Source organism: Rhopilema esculentum, chromosome 13 (assembly GCF_057945365.1).
Source record: "Rhopilema esculentum isolate cy_ngs chromosome 13, ASM5794536v1, whole genome shotgun sequence".
NCBI lineage: Eukaryota > Metazoa > Cnidaria > Scyphozoa > Rhizostomeae > Rhizostomatidae > Rhopilema > Rhopilema esculentum.
In genome coordinates, this window is record NC_142827.1 from 7,842,842 (window position 1) to 7,862,550 (window position 19,709).

A 19,709-nucleotide genomic window follows, 5' to 3' on the forward strand; every position below is an offset into this window, starting at 1 on the left:
TGAAACAACAAACATCGAACAAGATCAGCTGGATATTTTAGCTTGAAAATTGTTCTATAAATGTTTTTGCGGACAATCATCTTTAAAACGTGGATTAGCTTTTGGATTCTACCATAGTTTTTGTAGGTAAGCAATGAACAATGGCCGCCAAAAATAGTTGGACCACCGAGATTGTGCTCGTAATAAATGTGTATTTTGAAGTTAATTTCCCTAATTCAAGCAGACGGATCCCCTACCACCCCCCCCCCCCCCTAAAGCAATGTTGGGAAGGAAGATGAGCATGTTGCTAAATATCGGTTACACAATTTACGCTACAACCTACATTTGTTGTCATTTTCTAGTCGTAATCCAGCATTGTATGTGGGGGGAGAGCGGAGACGCTTAGTAGGAAAGATGAAGAGACTGTTCCAACACTTTTGGCGGACATAGTAGATCTTCTTACCTTGTTCACTATTCACAATAAACAAACATAAAGTTTAAGAAGATTATGCTTACTAGCTTGAACTAGATACTTAACAAGATTTGTACTTACCTTTTAAATGCTGGCAATAATAGGCTTTCATTCAGGGTGACAAGATTGTGGTCAATGTATGACAGAACACCATGAGCTAGCTATAACACCAAGAGACAAACAGTTGTCAGTTTGGACACTTAACACAATTGTTACAAAATAAGACTTTTATCTGCCACATGCAATATTTTGTTATGTTTTATCAAGCATTTATTCTGATTTCGAAGTAATTGCAATGATTCAAAGTGACATTCTGACAAACACATATTTACAAAGAAAACAATCTACCAACAAAGGGAGTAATAAATTTGATTTTGTGATAAAAAAGCACCTCATATGGGTCATCTTCATTCATAGCATTTTTGCAGATATCATGTAGATACTTCGTTATTTCATCTTTCATCTATGGCAAATTAAAAAAGGAAACTTTAGACCTACAAATAAGCAGATAAACATTCATTTTACGGCACAATGTGGTCGCGCACAAATTAGAAAAATTCTTGAGCAGTAGATCTGAGAATTAAGATTTTTGTAGCGCAATATTTGAAAATGTTGGAGAATTGCGTAAACGTTTCCCGTGTAATTGGGGAAAACATTTTTTTCAGCAAGTGGGAGCATAAAAGGTCTGAAGTTAGGCTAAAGATCAAAAAAAATTTATACTCAGTTTGGGATGGCAAGAAACATGATGGAACGATTTGCGAGTTAAAGCTTGTGTTTTTGATCACATGAATCAAAACAGTTTATGAACTGATTGCTGGGTTTAGGAAGGGTAACAGGCAGAACGCAAGACATCTTTCGTTTCTCTCTCCGCTAAGTTTGTTTTTATGCTGCGCGAAACTAAACTGATAATATGGCAGAGGAAAATAGCCATTATCTATTGGTGGTCCATTTTAAAACTGCCCAGACCTCCGGCCGTGGCCACTTTCAACTCCTTTGATTACTTTTAAGTAAGTTTTATCATTAAGGGAAGTTCTGCTTTGTTAGTTCCTATTGTCCATAGCTTCATAGCAAATCAGAAACTCCCAGAACTCGATAAAAACTAAACAAGAATCTCTTCATTACAACTTGCCACACTTTCATTTATAAATTTCCGGCCCAACAAGATAAGAGAAGAGTTCAAATGGCCCCAAGAAACATTCTTAATTTCAATTTTGATTAGCAAATGATCATAAAAAGAGGTATACGAACGAGAACATAAGATAAAACCAAGCTCGTGGTATATAGCCACATACACGTTCACCAGTTTTGACGATTATGCGGTCGAGTTTTTGTCGCATGTCATCTTGAGCACAGCTGATTACGTCATCGAGAGTTTCTCTGAGGCTCTGCAATCTCCCTTCGCCATGCTCTTTGCCAAGCTCCGTCAGCAATGCTTCAAAATTCAGCGTGTCCGGTATGGAGTCAAGGAAGTGCAAGACATGTTCCAGGTTATTCATTGTAAGGCAAAGCTAGGAAAAGGATTTGCTTATAAGACGCAAAATATACTTTTAATGAACTGGAAATAATTTGAAGATTAATACAAAAGATAAGCAATTTTAGGAAGGCGGATAAATGCAGAGATTTTTTGCTTCCTGAAAGCTGTTTTCCTCTAAAGAGTAGAAACAAGCAAGCAGAAAAGAGATAGCTTCTGATTGCAGGCCTGCACCTTTTAAAACCACACAGGCACGCCGTTTATAGTTACATTGTGCAGACACTTATCACTGGCGGACACAATTATATAAAAAGGCTTAAAAAATTGATAGTAAGTAAAAATTCGCTGAACAAAACAAAGACGCATTTCCACAACTTAAAGTTGCTTGTCCTTCCCAGACATATAAAATTCCAAGCAGCCCTTTTTTCTTCCATGCGCCACCGAATATGTTGATGACGCTTCGGTGTCAGTTGTCATTAGGGTGGAAGGAGCATTGGAAGTTTGCTTTTGAGAGATTTTTTTAACATATGGGGATCGTCACTTGATTTCATCTTGCCTCGTTAGTACCTTAAGGAACTGAATAGGGCAAAAAGGCAGGTCTCAAATGAGAGTGGGGCTCTTTACAGGCCACAGCAAAATATAGCGATACTTTCATTGAAACGAAAGTCATCTTATTGACAAAAACCAACAAAAAGTCAACTCGAGAAAGCTAAAAGGCAATACCTTTTCTTTCACGTCGAATTCGTTAGCATTTCCTTCGTAGTAGCTTTCTTTTTCAAGCTGATCAAGAACAATATCAGCGTATTCCATCGCACAGGATGCAACAATCTGCAGTGAAATCACATGTTAAGTTAAAGCTGACAGGTAAAGAACAATGTCTTGTAATGTAAAGGTCATATACAAATGGTATACGTCGCCATTTTCTACACTGGCATAGTTTCACTTATGCAACAATGTGGTCTACTTTGGGTGTCTTTGATATCAGCCAATCACCTTTACCAAGAAAAGGAGATGAAGGACAGGTGTGCTTATGATTGGTTGATAGCTATAACACCGAGTGGTGATCAAACTGCAATTTTACAAAAAACTGTACATATATTACTGCAAAATTCCACGTTGACAATCACTTATCAAGCGGCAGCTCTTCTTTGACCCAAAGCAATGTTTCAAAAATAGGTCCATGCATTAACAAATTGTTTATCGAACTTTCTTTTGCAATATAAACATTGGAACAAGGTCAAACTCTAGCGAAAGATCAGTCAATTTGCAGATTTCAGTTCCAGTATTGATAAGAAGTCAATATCTAATGATATGAAGACTTACATCGGTGATTTGTGTAAGAAAAACGTATGAGCCAGCTATGTCAGGCCATTCCAATTTATTCCAGAAGGCACAGATCTGCAAAAGTAAGAGAGTATTGAGACACGGAAAGTCAAGGTGTTATGGCCTATAGCTAAAACAAAGAACTTAGAAAAGTCAAGAATGTTCAATACATGAATGCAGAAACATATCATTTACAAAAATACTCGAAATATTCAGAAGTAAAATGCTTTACATGATGGATAGCCTAGTAACAGCAATATCGACAAATACATTTTCAAGAATCAGTGACATTATTTGCAGAAATAACAATGAAAGGGTGGCTTAAAAAGGTAATAAGCAGATATATGAATAAACCCTATTTCTATGTACCAACTAACTTAAAAAACACTTCTATAATCTAAAAATTGTACACTTTTGAATTGTACACAATAAAATTGTAAAATTATAAGCACAGTTCTATTAATGTTATCATAAGGTTACCACACCTGGCCTAAACAGCACGTTACATCAACAGCAGATGCAGAGTGCTTTAGCATGGAGTGAACAACTCTGACCTAAAAATATAACGACACAATAGCACAGTCAACATGAAACTGAATTCTAACGAAATTCGATGCTTATGTTTCCGTAGTAAAAGCTACGTGCCCCTTTTTGCTCATACTTTTACAGGGGGTGCAGTCTATTGAAAGAACTTTATCGGAAAAATGATTCTGTTTACAGTATTTGGCATTTGCCTGGGTTTTTTTGCGGTTGGTTAAGCTCTTTAGAGCGTGTAGGCATTCCGCTGTTTTATGTTTTATTTTGTTGTGATATATTTTATTTGTTGCTTTGAATGAAAGGATGACTTGACTAGCTCATTCAAATGCTTCGTTAAACTACAAAATCTTATTAAGAAAAAATGTCTCAAACCAATAAAGCTATTAAGAAGATTGTATTAAAATATTTTTCAGCCAACCTCGTCTAATTCAACAGCTTTTTTGATTCGCTTAATGGCTTTAAGTTTCGCAAGATCCAGCCACTTTGTCATGGCAATTCTGAACCACTCGTGGTAAGAGTCAATAGGTCCTGCAATCCTGTCCCTTGAAAGATAAATACTTGATCAGTTATCAAATGGATGATAAAAATGGGTAGATGGAACAATTTCAGACAAAGCGCATCCGTCATATTTCGATCATATTTCATCCGAACAATTTCAGACATATTTGCCGCTGTGGTGAGCGGCAAAAGTGCGCCACAGGAGCGGCACTGGAGCTTAACGGGTACACAATGATTCCCTGTAACACACTCAAACTATTTTCGTCATCTTTCTTGGAAGATCTACAAGTTTCGGCTAAATAGCCGAAAGAAAGGTGAAAACAATTTTAGACTCTGGTCATGTTCAGTGGTCAAGGATGCACAAAGTTTGATTCATTTGTGTTCACAGATTTTTGCAGTGGCATATACCCATGGCGCTTCTTTGGTAGGGACTGGATTCAAATGTGAGGGAGTTATTCATCCTGAAGAGCAGATAACAAAAAAATTCACAAAATACGAGAAAATTCCACAAATTACACAAGAAAAAATATAATTTATTGAGAATTTAAATAAATAATATTATTCTTAAATAGTAGTTGCTTTTGTTGAATTAGTTAAATGATTTGAAATACAAATCAAACAAATGGCAATGTTCGCTTCAATAATCTTGCTTCATCCCCGAAACCAAGCGAGCACCTTTGCTGAAAAGCCATTCTTCTTTTTCATACCAAGCTTTTTCTCAATCTTCTTCATCTTCTTCTCCACTTCACCAAATTCATCAACTGAGTCAATCACATCGATTATCTTATGGCTAATATTCACGAGATTTTGACACCGCGCTGTGTTGTCTTCCTTCAGATTGCGATTTTTGCACAAAAGTTCTTCATGAATCTTTGTCATATACTCCATTTCTTGTAAAATTTCATCGACATTAATCAAAACACCTTTGCTTTTACTTTCGCTTTTAGCTTTTGCCGTCTCTGCCATTGCCACAACCTTTTTAATTTCTGCTTCAACCAAAGACAATTTTTTAGTTTCTATTTCCATCAAAATGATAGTATTTCTTACACAATCTGCGACTGCAGATTGAAAAAAACCTGGAACATTCAAATTTCTCTCACCCTTCCTTTCAACCTCTTTCTTAAACATCCTTTCACCACCTTTCAGAGGTGAAATCTGTTCAACGAGGTTATTAATCTCAGTGTCATGCTGCCCTAACTCTCCAACTTTTTCTAGCCTTAAACGCGATCTTTCAAGTCCTTTTTCCTCTTTCTTCGTTTCCTTCTTCCAAATGATTAACTTTTCTTTGATGCTTTCGAAACCTTTCTTTTCTCGCTTCAACGGCCGTACAGTGTAGTCAAAAATGGCTGATCGCTGTTCAACAATAATTCCATTAATCTTTCTTTCAATAATAAGCTTATCCAGTTTTTGATGGATCTTCCGAAGTTGATCTTCTTTAAGCATTATTGCATTTGTCTTCTCTTCAAGAATCACATTAAGCTTAGCCAACACGGCTTCTAAAGCCTCGTTCTCGGCATGCTGCACTTCAAGCCTCTCTTCTATCTCTTTGATTTCCTTGCTCATTTTTTCGAAATTTGTTGAACTGTTTGCTAGCTTTGGTGTTAATTCAGCGCAACTTTTATTAACTTCAATAAGTTTGTCTTCCATTCTCGACAAGGTAGTGACCATTTCCTTTTTCTGCTGCTTCAATTTTTGTATCTTCTCTGGCTCTTGCTTCAGTAAATCTATATTCACTTCTCGTTCAAACAACAACCTTTTTTCCATTCGCTCTTTTTCATTCCGAAAACCCTGCATCTAAGACAAAACAAGGAAAATGAGTTAGCTATTTATATGAATCAAGGTTAATGTCAGCAAAACCTAACAAACCTAACCTATCAAGAAATATTTTCGCATTCTTTCTTAAACTTATTTTCAGCAAAAACAGGAACCGAACATTTAAAAATAATAATAATGGTAATAGTGAATGAAACCATTCAATTTAAACGAAAAATATTAAAATAAGTTGCACTCACTTGGATTGCGTAGTTTGGTCCTTCTGTTTTTGGATCTTCTAGCCTCCTGAAACAAACTCAAAATTCTTAATGGAAATACTTTTTCTTCTGGATTAGCTATTTGGTGACTCCTGACTTCGTCAATTTACTAATATGCTAATCAAGAAAGAAAAACCAACTTCAGCTGCCTTATAAATACATTTCACTAGATTTGCCTAAAAAAGGATTGATAACAATATTCAAATAGGCATGACGATGTTTCTTAAATTTCATAGTTTTTGTGCTGAGAGATCTTTCTATACATAAAGATAATTCCCTTCAGACTCTAGATCAAGAGCCTAGAAGTCAAGAACAATAACTTAAAGAAAGCAAATCTCCTAAAACAACTTACCTCTTCAAAATATCTTTTTGTTTTTTCCCATTATCAAGCTTTTTTCGTATTATGGCGATCTCTTCCTGCAATTTCAACTCCAAGCTTTTCTCAGAATCCATTGCTTGTTGCATGGCCATGAATAATAATCTGCTTTTCCCATACACAATTAAACTTACACCAAAACAAATGACAGCCAAAAAGCCCAGTGTGTCCTTCAAAAGAACATGTTCTCTGCGGCTATGACTACGACCGCTGTTTCAACCTCGCTATGTTCCTGTCTTAGGCTCCCTCTAAGTAAACTCATGCAGTGTTCGAATGATGTGCTAACATTAAGATAAAATAAATCGATATTCGATTTTTCTACTAAATGAAATCGATTTTCCCGCGCAACATAAACATTCTGCATGCGTTCTCCAAACTAATCGACAGGTAGTTCACAGGAAGAAAGATGAACGAGATGTCATGCAGTTGAGCACAGGGTAGGAGGTCACTGGAACATAAATGCCATTCATGAAATTATCCAAATCCCTCTTTGGTTCTAAAAAGACCATCTACCCCGGTTGTGCATTTTATATGCGTAAACTATAAGTATTTTTGGATAATTGACAAATACAAATACTCTCTCGTACTTTCCTGAAACTTTTCACAAACTTGAAACATTTCACAAAAATCGTCTGGCTAACGAGGCGGATAGGTACTGATTCGGAGTGTACTATTTATAATTATTTATTACCTATTTAATTTTTAAAAAGCATTAGCTGCATGGGGAAAAATTTTCTAAAGTAAGCCATATCACTTTATTAAGTGCTACAAGAATACAAGAGTTAACTAACCTTTGAATGATAGAGCACTTGATAAAAACAGTATTTTGATATAGGTGGGCAGTTTAGCAAATAGATACTCACTCTTCAGGTATAACATCTTTCTTTTCTTTGAAATTCTTCAAAGACAAATAAACTTCAAAGAGAGCTGTTCCATAGTCTTGATACTCCAGTCCATACTTCATACGGTCATACACATCCTGCAGAGTTGGCTGTACGGTTTCTGATAACTAGAAAACGAGAATGGCATCATAGGAAAAGACTTTCCAGAAATGCATGCGATTCCTGGTAAACAATAAAAAATCTTATGAGTGCCTTCTTTTATAAAGATATAAGTTAAGACTACACTATATAATTAAGATATCAAATGTCCAAGTTAGGCCTTGACTTCAAGGAAATGAATTTGCTAAAAGGGAATGTCCAGAAAAAGCCAAAGTTTATTGAGCAGAAAAGTACGTACCAAAGCTTCGAGCTCAGTGTAAACCAAAGGATAGTAATCGACTCCCGTGCTGCAAAAAGAGCCAGCATTAGTTAGGACTAACATACTTTAAGCAAACTTTAGGAAACGTAGAATTGAACTGTATTTGATTAGGTTATGCTTCCTGTTGCATAGGATTTGTTCGTGTCTTATTTGCACTATAAAAATCTTAATTGAGAAGTATGAGAGCATTTAACAGGAAGTACTATGATGGAATAAATACAATTCGGTAAAATTATCGATGTGACTAAACAAAAATTTATGTTAAAGAAGTTTAAGCAAAGCGAGCAAAATGTAAGATTATTGGACGCCTGGGTCATTTATTTGAAGTGTTATTTCTTTTTAGATCATATAACCATGTCGTTCTTGTTTTTCTCGCATTGATAAGAAATTCTACGTTGTGGCATTTATCTTTCTATTAGCACTCACAAGGTGAAACACGGACTTGCTAAGTGACAACTTTAACCAACAGTCGACATTATAAATTAAATAATGAAAGGTCGAAGAAGACACAAAAAAGTCGGCTTGACAGTCGTACCAGATAATCGGGATGGTCACTAAGCAAGTCTCGGAGTGAAGCAACCACAGGTTTCTAAAGTACCAGCCTGCCCAAACGCTAATATTTTCTTCCCCTAGCTCCCACATTCCCCCCTCCCTCTAAATAATACTTTAGAGCTAGGCTTCCAAAAGAATATTACTAAAAGAACAAAAGAAGCAGCTAAAATTCCTAGCAACTTACGGCTTAAATAATCGGACATATTTCTTTTTCGCAGCGTTTAGAAAGACTGTGAGAGAATTTGTTACTCCAACAAGGCTGGCCAACCTCGCTTGGTCACTCTTTAAAGAATAAAAAATTGCATTAAAAAACATGAAAAAATTACACCACTACCCCTAGTGTTGGGGACCGATAAAGAAATGGGGCAGGAGCGCATTATGTTTCTTTAACTAACTTGTAGCCAAATAAGTTGAAAATAGGGAAAAAATACTACGAAGTCATCACAGAAATTGAAGCAAAAGTATCATCAAAAACTTTGAACTTTATTCACTCATGCATTATGGACCCAAAAATGACTTTTTAATTACAGATTATATATAAATTTCTCATTTCATAATTAACAGTAATGGCTGAAATGATAAATTTACATGATACCTTCTGCAACTTGCTTACACTTGATATTCATTATGACTTTATTGAAATTATATTTTAAGAATGAAAGACAAATCAAAGAATAAAGAAAAAATTCATCCAGGGAATTTGTGGAAAATTGATTTTGAGAATCTTTCAAACTTTTGAAGAACTTTCACTAAAAAAGGTTTTTCCAGACGTAGCAATACGAATGATAAAGAAGCAATGAAAAATCAGTAAAATACGAAGCCGTAAGAAAATGCAAGAGATGGAAAAAAATGTGAACAGCCATTTGTCTCAGTCAATACTGCGGCTAAAATGTTAATGCAAAAAATTAATTAAAGGAGCAAAGGCATATGAGCAATGGTGACATGAGCCTACCATCTCTAATGGTTCATTATAAGCAATAGCCAGACTATACCATTCCTTCATGCCAGCCTAGGATAAAACAAAGAATTAGCAATCTGTGATAAGAAATACGAGCTTGATAAAATATATCACAATGAGTTAGACAGTTGCCTGTTAATCGTATTAAGCGTGAAACTCAGAGAAGCAGCTTAGAACCGTCCTGTTCCATACATCAAATAGCAAGTTAGCAATAGATATATGTTAATCTTATGATAATATCAAAAAACTTATATGATTTAATCCGATTTATATCAGGTGAAATATTGGGTATATCAGGTTTTTGTGAAGTAATTTCAGAACTGCTGGAGTTATGTTATCAATAAAGCAGATCATGAAGGTCGTAGTATCAGCATTTTAAACAGATCATTATAATCAAAAGCCAGATCATACCATTCTTTCAGACTAAGCTATGAATTTTTCCAGGTGATGTTTTGCATAATAACTTTAGACCTGATTGGGTTACATTATTTACAAAGCTTTGATTGGTATTTATAAACGGTTACATCATAAAGGTGACAGTATGGTCAGCTGACTGTCAAACTCAGTCCTACGATGCAAAATACACAAACTTTGGTTATAGAAAAAATCGTGTGAAAGCAAAATGATCTCACTGATTACCTTGAGTTCACTCTCAAGCTCACGTGATATCCTTCGATCCGGATACGTAGTCTTAAACAAGGGCAGTTTGTATAAATTCAGCATACATCTGCAAAAAGATTGTTTGCGAAATCAGTCAAAGCATATCAAATACTTCCGGGTTCCAGTCAACAGGACAGAAAGCTTCCTAGGTTTACCTGCTCAAGGTGGGGGGCTGAGAATTCATTTGTTCCGACCCATCATGCTTTGGAGACGGACTCCTTCACGTTCTGCAGCAAGTCTGGCGGTAGCTTAATGGGGAATTTTCTTAGTAATCATTTGCAAAGGGTTTCTTTTCAGACAAAATCAGACACGTTTATTGCTGTATCGAATATGTATATCAAAACACGTAACAAATTTAGCAAATGCAGAGAGTACGTACAGAAGTAGCTGTCCGAGGCGAAGACATTGGTCTGGTCCTGTTGGCGGAAAAATCAAACAGTGCCTTCTTATTAACGCCATCGAGTATGTGATAAAATCATCCACTGATTTGATGAAAAGTTCTGTCTGGAGATAGAAGCAATTTGTCAAAAAGAATCGAAGAGCAAAGTTTGAGCATTTACAAAGAGGAATAGAAGTACTTCAGTTCAGAACCAATTTGATCTACATCCAATGTTGGGCAAAACTGTGAAAAATATTCAAAGGCGTTGTCAAATAATGTATCTAACAAGTATTAATACAAATAATTAGTGGGTTGGTGGCTTTTTATGCTTAATAACTAGGAGTTAACAAAAAGTGCATATCGATATCTTTTATCAAAGTTTGGATATTAATATCAATTCACCTTGTGGTCATTACAATTCACCTAGTGTTTGGTCGAACAAAACACGGATGATGTTCATGATATAAAATTGTGTTAATTTTACTTTGAAAACTGTGCCATTTTTGAAAATACTTTTACAATATTATCTTAAACTCGACCTTCGCCATAATTTCACATATTGATTTAGATATTGATGTAATATCTGTATTTTTCTGGCAACCAGTGGCGGCTAAAATATGGTGTAATTTATTGCTTTTTACATAATGGAAAAAATAGACATTGCACAAAATAAAGTTATCGTTGGTTCGGCCCTCAAACACAGTGCACATTTCTCATGTGGCTCCTTTCGAAATTTAATAACCAACCCCTGTTCTAGATGGTTCAATCTATCCTATAAATCACAAATGACATTAAACGTAAGATAGACATATTCAAAATACAGAACTAAATTAAACTCTACGAGGATATAAAAAAAATTGAATCGGTGCTAGAGGATGTATCAAGTAAGCTTTAAGTAGACCAAACGGCAAAACAAAAATAATGACTGCTGCTGAAATTATTTCCTAAAGACTTAGAAACTTTGTTTTAAAAACTTAGGTAAACAAAGAAGGGTACAGTATCAAAAGTATCAAGATCAAGACTGGGGATTTCTGAAAGCTTGTAACAGAGATTGTTGAGCATTTCACCTTGCATGAAGCGATGAAAAGGAAAATGCTTATTATCTTCAATTCGAGAACAATACGTGCCGATTTGACTAACAGAATCTAAATCGCAACTCTGGTTGTACAGGGAGCAATACTGAAGAAAATTCTTATATCCTTGTGCCTAAACTATGCATGCAGATTTGACTTGACTGGCATGAAAACAAAAACCTTGGTAAGCTATAAAATGTTTCCAAAATAAAGGTCTTATTCTGTCTAAATAAACTGTAGGTCAGATTTTTTTGAGCCGTAAAAATTGGCTCGTTTGCAATTAAGGTTGATATTACATCTAAAACATACCTCGTATTCATCCAATTCATTCTTCTTTCCACAGCTTTTTACAAACTCGATCAAGCTTATAAGTGGCTCCATTGGTATAACTACATCTTGAATGCAACTGGAATACACCTCAAGCTTTCTGGATAAAAGAGGGTAAACATATATACTGTGATACATGAAGTGTACTATTTGTGTGAAAACTGAGAGATAGCGCTTTGGAATTTCGTAGTGCTGGCGGCCTACTCAAGCAATGATTGAACACTTATATCAATTTAACGATGCAATGGGAAAATAGTGTCAAATACTTGGATTTGAACAAATAACGTCAAAAGGTTTGATGAGACTCTACTACGCAGGGCAGATATTAATCACATTTAAATCACTGCGAAGTTTTAAAAATATTTTTCTCATCTTATCCAAACTGAAATTTCATTTTAAACATGAAGAGAGTTCCAGAAACGATTGAGGTACCAATATGAATATTAACGATAGGGGCTGAGAATATCAATCTAAGCTAGAACCAAATAGTTGTTTTGACTGAGAAAGGACCAAAAAGTAAATGATAGCATAATGACAAAAGCAGGACCAAATACTACGTCAACCAAGGGAGATTGTTTCTTATCCGTAACATCTTATCTGTATATACAGCAGGGATCGCTCGTAATATACGTTTTTTGCCATAGAAACAGAAAAGTCACACAAAACAGGTCAACCGATTCAACTTTTCTGTTTACTCCCTTTGACTGGCATCAAACATCTTGGACAGATGGTGTTGAAAATTTGTATCCGACCCCTTCCCCCGAATCATTGCTGACATTTCTGCTATCAAAAACACATACCCTTCGATTCTGGATTGGAGAGGAGGTAGTTGTTGCATGAATGAAAATGGTAACTAGGTCATCATACTCGGACTGAATCACTTTTCGGCCATCATAAAACTGGCAAAGAGGGTTTTAGTCACGTGTGTTAAATGCTTATTTCCTTTAGTGCTATCGTAAATCTTTCGAAAACACGATGAAATCACGTCATAAAAATAGGAGAAAACCTTAAAAGGAGCTTAGTTTTCTTAGAAAAAAGCCATGATGAAAAATACAGTTCTAGATAAGATTATAAGAAAGGTTAATTTAACCAGCAGGCTTACACAACAGATTCTTGGTAGGGCGTCAGAGAACCTTGGATTGTAAATTGTTTTAGTAGATAGGTGGCATGGTCGGACAACTGCATATTCCAAGCTTGGTTCTTGAACTCCTGCAAAAAACACTATTTCATTACACAAAGCAATAACCTCTTCACTCTGAAGGCAAAAGTCTCTAAACATGAGCTTCATATGACTGATTTAAGTAGAATTCCTGTATAAAACTAGGCCGGTTAGAAAACTGGTGTTGAGGACTAGCTTTTTAAGCTCTGGAACACAAGACATTATCCTTCAAAATCAAATTAATTTTTAAGGCTACCTCAGTTGTACTAGATGATATTCTTTAAACTATGCTTCTTATATTTAAACCACATGAAGTACACAAAAAGGAAAATAAAAGACACGAAGCACGTTAAAATGTTTGTTACAAGCATTATAAGAATTTTTGAATGAAACAAAGGAAAGTTACGTTGATCGTGGTTGAAATAGCTTTAAAACCGATGGATGTAGAAACATACCCCTGAATTAAAGAACTGGTCATAATCGTGTCTCAGAAACTGCTTGAGTAGCCTCCTTTGGAATTTCATTGGTGAAGAAAGAGTGACGTCATCGATCGGCTCTCTGTTTTCCTGCAAAGAGTCATTTGAATCATTGTATCAAAATCTAACATATTTTCAATATAATCATTGTTTTAAACAACACCATATGAAGTCAGCTGACTATTTTCAGCAATATTCATTGGTTTCAGTTTTTGGTACAATCTGGGTTTTCTAGTAAATGCTGCCCGATAGCGGAATCGCATGTTTTGGCTGTCGTTTTTGCTCTGCAAGACCGACAAGGCTGTTCTCTTTGGGGGAGTGTTTTAATTCTAATGCTATAGGGGACATGCTGTTTTATTCTATCCCCCAATTTTGTTGGGTTGTGCGTCCTACATCTTCAGAATCACACTGGTATGTAAACTCGTAGATAACGGAAGTCTTTCGTTTGGTAGGAGCGTGATCCTTTTGAATTGAAAGAAGTTTCAGTTTACAGATCAGAAGATGATATACAGAAACCAACTTAAGGCAGCTTCAAAAAATGAAATGTTTTGAATAAAAATCGAACAATTAATTCAGTCCGAAAAGGGGTTCTCCCCTAGAATATTTATGAAAGAAAGCAATAACACAGCCCTAAACTTGAGGGCAACATGCAGTCCACGATATAGCTTCTGACACACAGCCCTAAACTTGAGGGCAACCTGCAGTCCATGACATAGCTTCTGAGACAAATACATAAACATACGCCGGAACGCCGGATAGCCAACATACAAAGTACAGCCTTTCACCCTATCTCTACGACTCAAAGTCTAGAAGATCATATATTTAATAGTACATATATCAAATTTAAGGTAGGGGTGGAGGAAGGTGTTTGTCCAGGGCTGCAGTCAAACATGGGCGTTATTTTGCAAAGTTGCTTGTTTTCTTTACTTTCTGTTGCTTGTTTTCTTTACTGAGTTTCAATCAATAGAAATTGCTATGGCTGAAGCTCGACTAGTTACCTGATCAGCTGAGAGCCTTATTTTCAGTTTCAAGGTGCCTTGAACATGTGACTTATGGGTCCTTGGTTCAAGATCAAAATCCTCCTCTAGCCCATCTGTCGGTATGTCCTACAGGAAAAATGGAAACAAAATAGAATATGTTGCATCATTGAGGCATAGAATGAAGAGAGCATCGAAGCATGAAGGTTTGTTGAATACTGCCGTACATAATAGATTTCATTACAACTGATAGAGATTTTTTATATTTTTTCTAACAACAGTCTGATTGAAGCAGCTTTTGAACAAAATGATTTGGCTGCTGTTTGAGGTGTCATTTTTGGTGTCAGATTTTACCACATTTAACAACACTGCACAATAAACACAACAAACAGCGTTAAAAATGACGATGACTCACCCGCATGTAGACTTCGACAAGACCTAGGAAATCATCCATTGACTTTAAATCACATTTGGTAGACTGTGCAACTTCTTTCAGAAACCTTCAAGAACAATTAAGATCTATAATGCACTGCTCTATGTACAATCCAAATTACAAAGATGCCAAATGGTCAAATAGTAACATGACCAAGTATGGCCAAAGGTCAAATACAACTTAAAGGTAATATGATGACACTCTCAACGTAACAAGAGAGTTTCCTCACCAGTCGTATCTGAGAGATTGAGAAATAATGTCGATAGAAAAATTAGTTAGCTTCAATTATCTTGCGGTACGAAAGGAAATTAATTTGGCATAAGTAGTTAATAAAGAAAGTTTAAGTATATACAGTAGAAAAGTGGAAGAAATATAAGATAAATTGGCGACTGAGGGCTTGATATTTTTTTGATTGAATAATAGTTGAATTCTCTAAGTTCTTAAATAGAAAGGGGGTCGAATAGGAGAAATGAGATATGAAAGGTTTAAAATCTGACAATGAGCAAGGACTGGAATTGAAACGGGTAAAAAACATGGCATTCGATCAAACACACTTAATGTAGCTCAGACGACCATTTGCACGCATATACATAATGATGTAGCTAAATATTGAAATACGTGTCCAATGGTAATCCTCCATATTTTTCATGCTACTTAAGAGATCATTAGTTCATGACACTGAATTCAACCTAAAAAGAACTGAAATGTTTACAATCAGTAAGATGTTTAAAAGCAGTTGGATAACTAGTCTAAATAATGTGTAGATAGCTGAATAAAGAGTAATTGAGGTGAAATCATGAGGCTCCTAACCTGTTGAAGCCACTGAAACCCTTGATTGCTGTTATTCGATTGTCTTCATCCAGAAACACTGACGAATCATCCTTATCCCTAGGAAATATTCAAGATCAGCAAATAATTAATGGGAACAACTAAATCAGAGCAAGGAGCAAACCAAACGCACTCTTCATCTTCGATTTAATTTTAATCCATATTTGACCCATACAAAACCTCACATTTTGGCCATAATCCGATGTTACATTATCGGAGGGTTGCCAGCCGAAAGATTACTTACAGTTGCATTGTAATCTATAAATTTTCCGTAAGTATCTTAACGTGTGCACATTCGAAAGGGTGCAGATCCAAATCTGAGTGAAGATTCAACACTAAGCAATAACCCAATCCAGTGAAAAATTTATCGTATAGCTGAACCTGGGAAATATTCATATGCATAATTTGGTGTAAAATAAGGTGGAATAATAAAAATCAACGAAAACTTAAAAGAAGCTTTTTATTTCATAAAAACAAGTATCTGCCCCTGTCAACCTAGCAACATAAACAACTTTTCTGATGACATCTTCCATTCGTTACTTTGACCCAAAAAAGAGTTCATGCATTATAGCATGTGATCTCTTAATTGTTAAGTTAGAAATGACAATTCTAGATAGATTTTCTAAGCTATTATCACACAGATAGTATAAAAAATCTCATTTAACATACCAGAGGTCGATTCTTAAGATCTCATTTTTGATGTCACGAAGTTCGCTAAAAATTAAAAGTATTTCATACAGAAAGAAGAAATCGAAGCAGGCAGTGATTAGAGATACTGCTTGTGATTGGAGAAGTAGTTCAATGTAGAATAATTTTTGCATCACATTTTCATGCTCGCTGACAACTCAACAGCACCGGTAATAAAATAATGGTCTGATAAAATAACATATCTATTTTACCACAGCTTTAACACAATATGATCTTCCTGTTGGCAATTTTCTATGATAATAATACTCTGTGATTGTAATTTACCCGTTTAAGATCTTTTGAGGTAACTTAGCATAAACAAAATAATGTACTACTTTGGAAACAGCAATAATAAATACAATCGAAAAATCTTACATTATAGTAAACTCTGAACATGTAAGGTTGTAAACAGAGTTCAGAAAGGTTTACAGTCGTAATTAAGGTAAATGACAGCAACAGACGTACTACCCCAGACCCTGCCTTGACTGTCCTCTTGAAAAAGACTCGTAATCATTTGTCTCATAGGCAGATGTATGATGACCACTTTTCGTTAAGAGGTACCATCCCAGCTAAAAGCTTTGAAACAAAGATTCCAAGAGCAGAGTCAGCCATCCTCCTCTTTCCCTTGAAACAATTTTGCTTTTCTACGAAATGACGTAGGGGTCAAGAAAGCCTGCTTATTTATGTGACATGTATTTTCCCTGAACAATCAGCATGGTTCTGGGGGAAGGGAGGAGGAAGTATCGGTAATTGGGATAAGAAATGAAAAATATAAAAAAGACAAATAAGTTGTTGAGTGTTACAAATAACTTTGGAAGAAATCATATGGTGTGGTAAAATGAACACGGTTTTACATTTCCTCTGACCTAAGAGCCATCTATACTGGTATGTCAAATAGACATTTCTACATTTGAGGAAATGCATCATATCACAGCATTGCATATTACAATGGATACAACTTACAGAGAAAACTGCTCATGCCACACAGGATTCAATGTGTTCATTTTTATTTTGCTTATTTGCACGCTTTCTTCATCGCGAATTTCTCGCAAGACTATTTTTTTATTTCTTTTTCCATCTTTGCTCGTTTTTCTCCCTTCAGTATCTTTTAAGATTGCCAACATGCAGTACGGATCACTCAAACCTGAAGTACGAACAAACGTTTAAAGGCATGTGTCTTCTTTCGGGCATCAACCGACAGAAACCAAAAGATGAAAAATAGAGAGTTAAATAAAAATGAAGTATATTAGGAGCTGTACCAGTAGAAATGTTTACTACAATGGATATGAAAACAAATGAAGCCAGAATTAGCACAAGACACTGCACAGATCCAACTGACAGGGACTCATTGAAATAAACAGGGCCCTAGAAATTCTGTCATGCAAAGCATTGCACCTTCAAACGATTGCCAAACATTTATTCGAAACATAATTTCGTCTGTTATGAATTTGCATCCTTTCTAAGTAAAATGTTATCTAAAACAAGGGGAATTCTCGTACATTTTTGGTAGAAATACTATTGTTTTATCGGTATATTCTGGAAATCCTTTTGTTTTGGAAAAAACTTGAACCCTATTTACAAAAGTGAATTGCACCTTCATCTAAACATGAGACACAAACAAAACATTACACAGGTATAAATGACCCTTTTAGAAACCTTAAACCATTATGAGAACTTGTAACCTATTGCAATACTATATTCTTACAATTAGGATACGGGTAAAATTTATCAACTCAAGGAATATCAACGTAAAACTTGCTTTCTAATTACGCTGTTAGTCGTGTACATATTCATAATTACAGATGCTGGTAGCACCTTTGTTTAGGCTGAGGCTTACATAAACAGAATCACGCTAAAAGCAGGTGGTAAAAGCTCAACATATATGGAAAATACGCGTTTATTTTCATGCTGTTTGTTTCATATCAAAAGATTATACACAGCAGCAAACAGATACTCGGCAAACGAAAATGGTAAACAATCCAATAAAAAATTAATAGCCTCAACAAACAGGAAAAAAATTGACAATTCTGTTAGAATAAGGCTTTTACATACAGGCGCACGGGCAATAGAAATTGTGGTTAGTGGGCTACTGAGATTACTTTGCGCTTATGAATAGGGCTGTCAGAAGCTATTGTGCTCCAGAGGGGTGTCGAGGTACCATTGTGTTGAAAAAGTGGGCAAATCATTATTTGCCGAGAGGTTTTAAAACTCGCCAAAGAAGCATTCCTGAATAGCAAAATATCCTTGTTACTGACACGAAATATTTTTGAAGGGAGGGGGGGTGGGTGATGTCACACCTCACATGCTCCAATAGGTATGGCCCGGTTGATGGTGACGGTGGTAAATAACGCGCAACATTCACTTGGATCTAAAAACTTATGGCCTAGAAACTTACGTCGAAATAGAGCTATCTACTGTCACATTCTAAGCCCATCAAAACGTTGCTACATGCTTGAGTATCCGTTTAAGAGGTTTACGTTTTACAGTAGTTGGAAACATTCTTAAACACTCACCGTTAGCATCCTTGGCCTCCAAATTTTTTGCTTCCACGACTTAGAAGAGAAAAGAGCAAATGATAATCGGGGACAAAATCAGTTGACAACGTTATCATTGGAACAAATACCAACGTGTCAAAAAATATATCAATCGCAATGACTCAATTGATGACTGGAAAGAAATGAAAACATTTTATCATAATTCATATATTACTCTTTTACAAAGAATCTCGAATAAACATACCAGTGACGATGGCAAATGTCCTTGGAGGCTGTTTGTGGACAAAGCAAATGGGAATTAAATAGTGCTAAAAACAAACTCACAACATCTTCTTGGGACTCGGCCACAAACTGCCAAGAAAAGGTCACTATCATTAAAACCACTTCAGCCTCAGACAACCATCTGGATTGGATCCAGAAGATAACATATAGGTTTTGCATTTACATTGATGATTGGAAAACCCCTTCAGAGATGCAAATTTATAAACGGATGGACCTGGTCCAGGTTTGATCCCCATAGAATTTTATTTGAAAGTGAGACTCAGGTTTTAAGATGTCATATATTCACAAGTGTATCTTGGACTTTTAGAATGGTGTGACATGAAAGTTAATATCTACCACAAAAGGCATTCATGAATACAATATTTTCTCTAAAATTACTAAGATTATGGCTATAACGGAAACTAAAAAATTAAAAGATTGCCATGTCCACCAGGTTGCAATACATTCAAAAACTATTTACCCTTCTACTGTACGAAC

At 35.6% G+C, this 19,709-nt stretch overlaps 2 protein-coding genes across 2 annotated transcripts in view; both read right to left on the minus strand.

Moving 5' to 3' along the window:
• LOC135692123 (protein unc-13 homolog D) overlaps positions 1-19,709 on the minus strand; it is a 31,223-nt gene that overhangs the window by 8,376 nt on the left and 3,138 nt on the right. Inside the window, exons 5-27 of the mRNA XM_065210160.2 lie at positions 19,195-19,222; positions 18,969-19,007; positions 17,419-17,599; positions 16,438-16,482; positions 15,751-15,828; positions 14,923-15,007; positions 14,529-14,636; positions 13,510-13,620; positions 12,998-13,104; positions 11,878-11,995; positions 10,496-10,620; positions 10,096-10,183; positions 9,451-9,507; positions 8,683-8,780; positions 7,926-7,974; positions 7,550-7,695; positions 4,201-4,324; positions 3,731-3,799; positions 3,246-3,320; positions 2,646-2,750; positions 1,744-1,959; positions 843-914; positions 533-612 (exon numbers count right to left, since the gene is read on the minus strand). Of these exons, the coding sequence (XP_065066232.2) occupies positions 533-612; positions 843-914; positions 1,744-1,959; positions 2,646-2,750; positions 3,246-3,320; positions 3,731-3,799; positions 4,201-4,324; positions 7,550-7,695; positions 7,926-7,974; positions 8,683-8,780; positions 9,451-9,507; positions 10,096-10,183; positions 10,496-10,620; positions 11,878-11,995; positions 12,998-13,104; positions 13,510-13,620; positions 14,529-14,636; positions 14,923-15,007; positions 15,751-15,828; positions 16,438-16,482; positions 17,419-17,599; positions 18,969-19,007; positions 19,195-19,222 (2,204 nt within the window). The remainder of the gene's footprint in view (positions 1-532; positions 613-842; positions 915-1,743; positions 1,960-2,645; positions 2,751-3,245; positions 3,321-3,730; positions 3,800-4,200; positions 4,325-7,549; positions 7,696-7,925; positions 7,975-8,682; positions 8,781-9,450; positions 9,508-10,095; positions 10,184-10,495; positions 10,621-11,877; positions 11,996-12,997; positions 13,105-13,509; positions 13,621-14,528; positions 14,637-14,922; positions 15,008-15,750; positions 15,829-16,437; positions 16,483-17,418; positions 17,600-18,968; positions 19,008-19,194; positions 19,223-19,709) is intronic.
• LOC135692130 (uncharacterized) lies at positions 4,331-7,542 on the minus strand. Its single transcript, XM_065210170.2, has 2 exons — positions 6,293-7,542; positions 4,331-6,074 (listed from the first exon to the last, which is right to left on the minus strand). Exon 2 carries the CDS (start codon positions 6,072-6,074, stop codon positions 4,932-4,934), a length of 1,143 nt encoding a protein of 380 aa, XP_065066242.2. The 5' UTR covers positions 6,293-7,542; the 3' UTR covers positions 4,331-4,931.

Bases quoted from the DNA above. Each gene is read 5' to 3' on its own strand.
- LOC135692130 (XM_065210170.2), bottom strand. From the start codon at position 6,074: ATGCAGGGTTTTCGGAATGAAAAAGAGCGAATGGAAAAAAGGTTGTTG.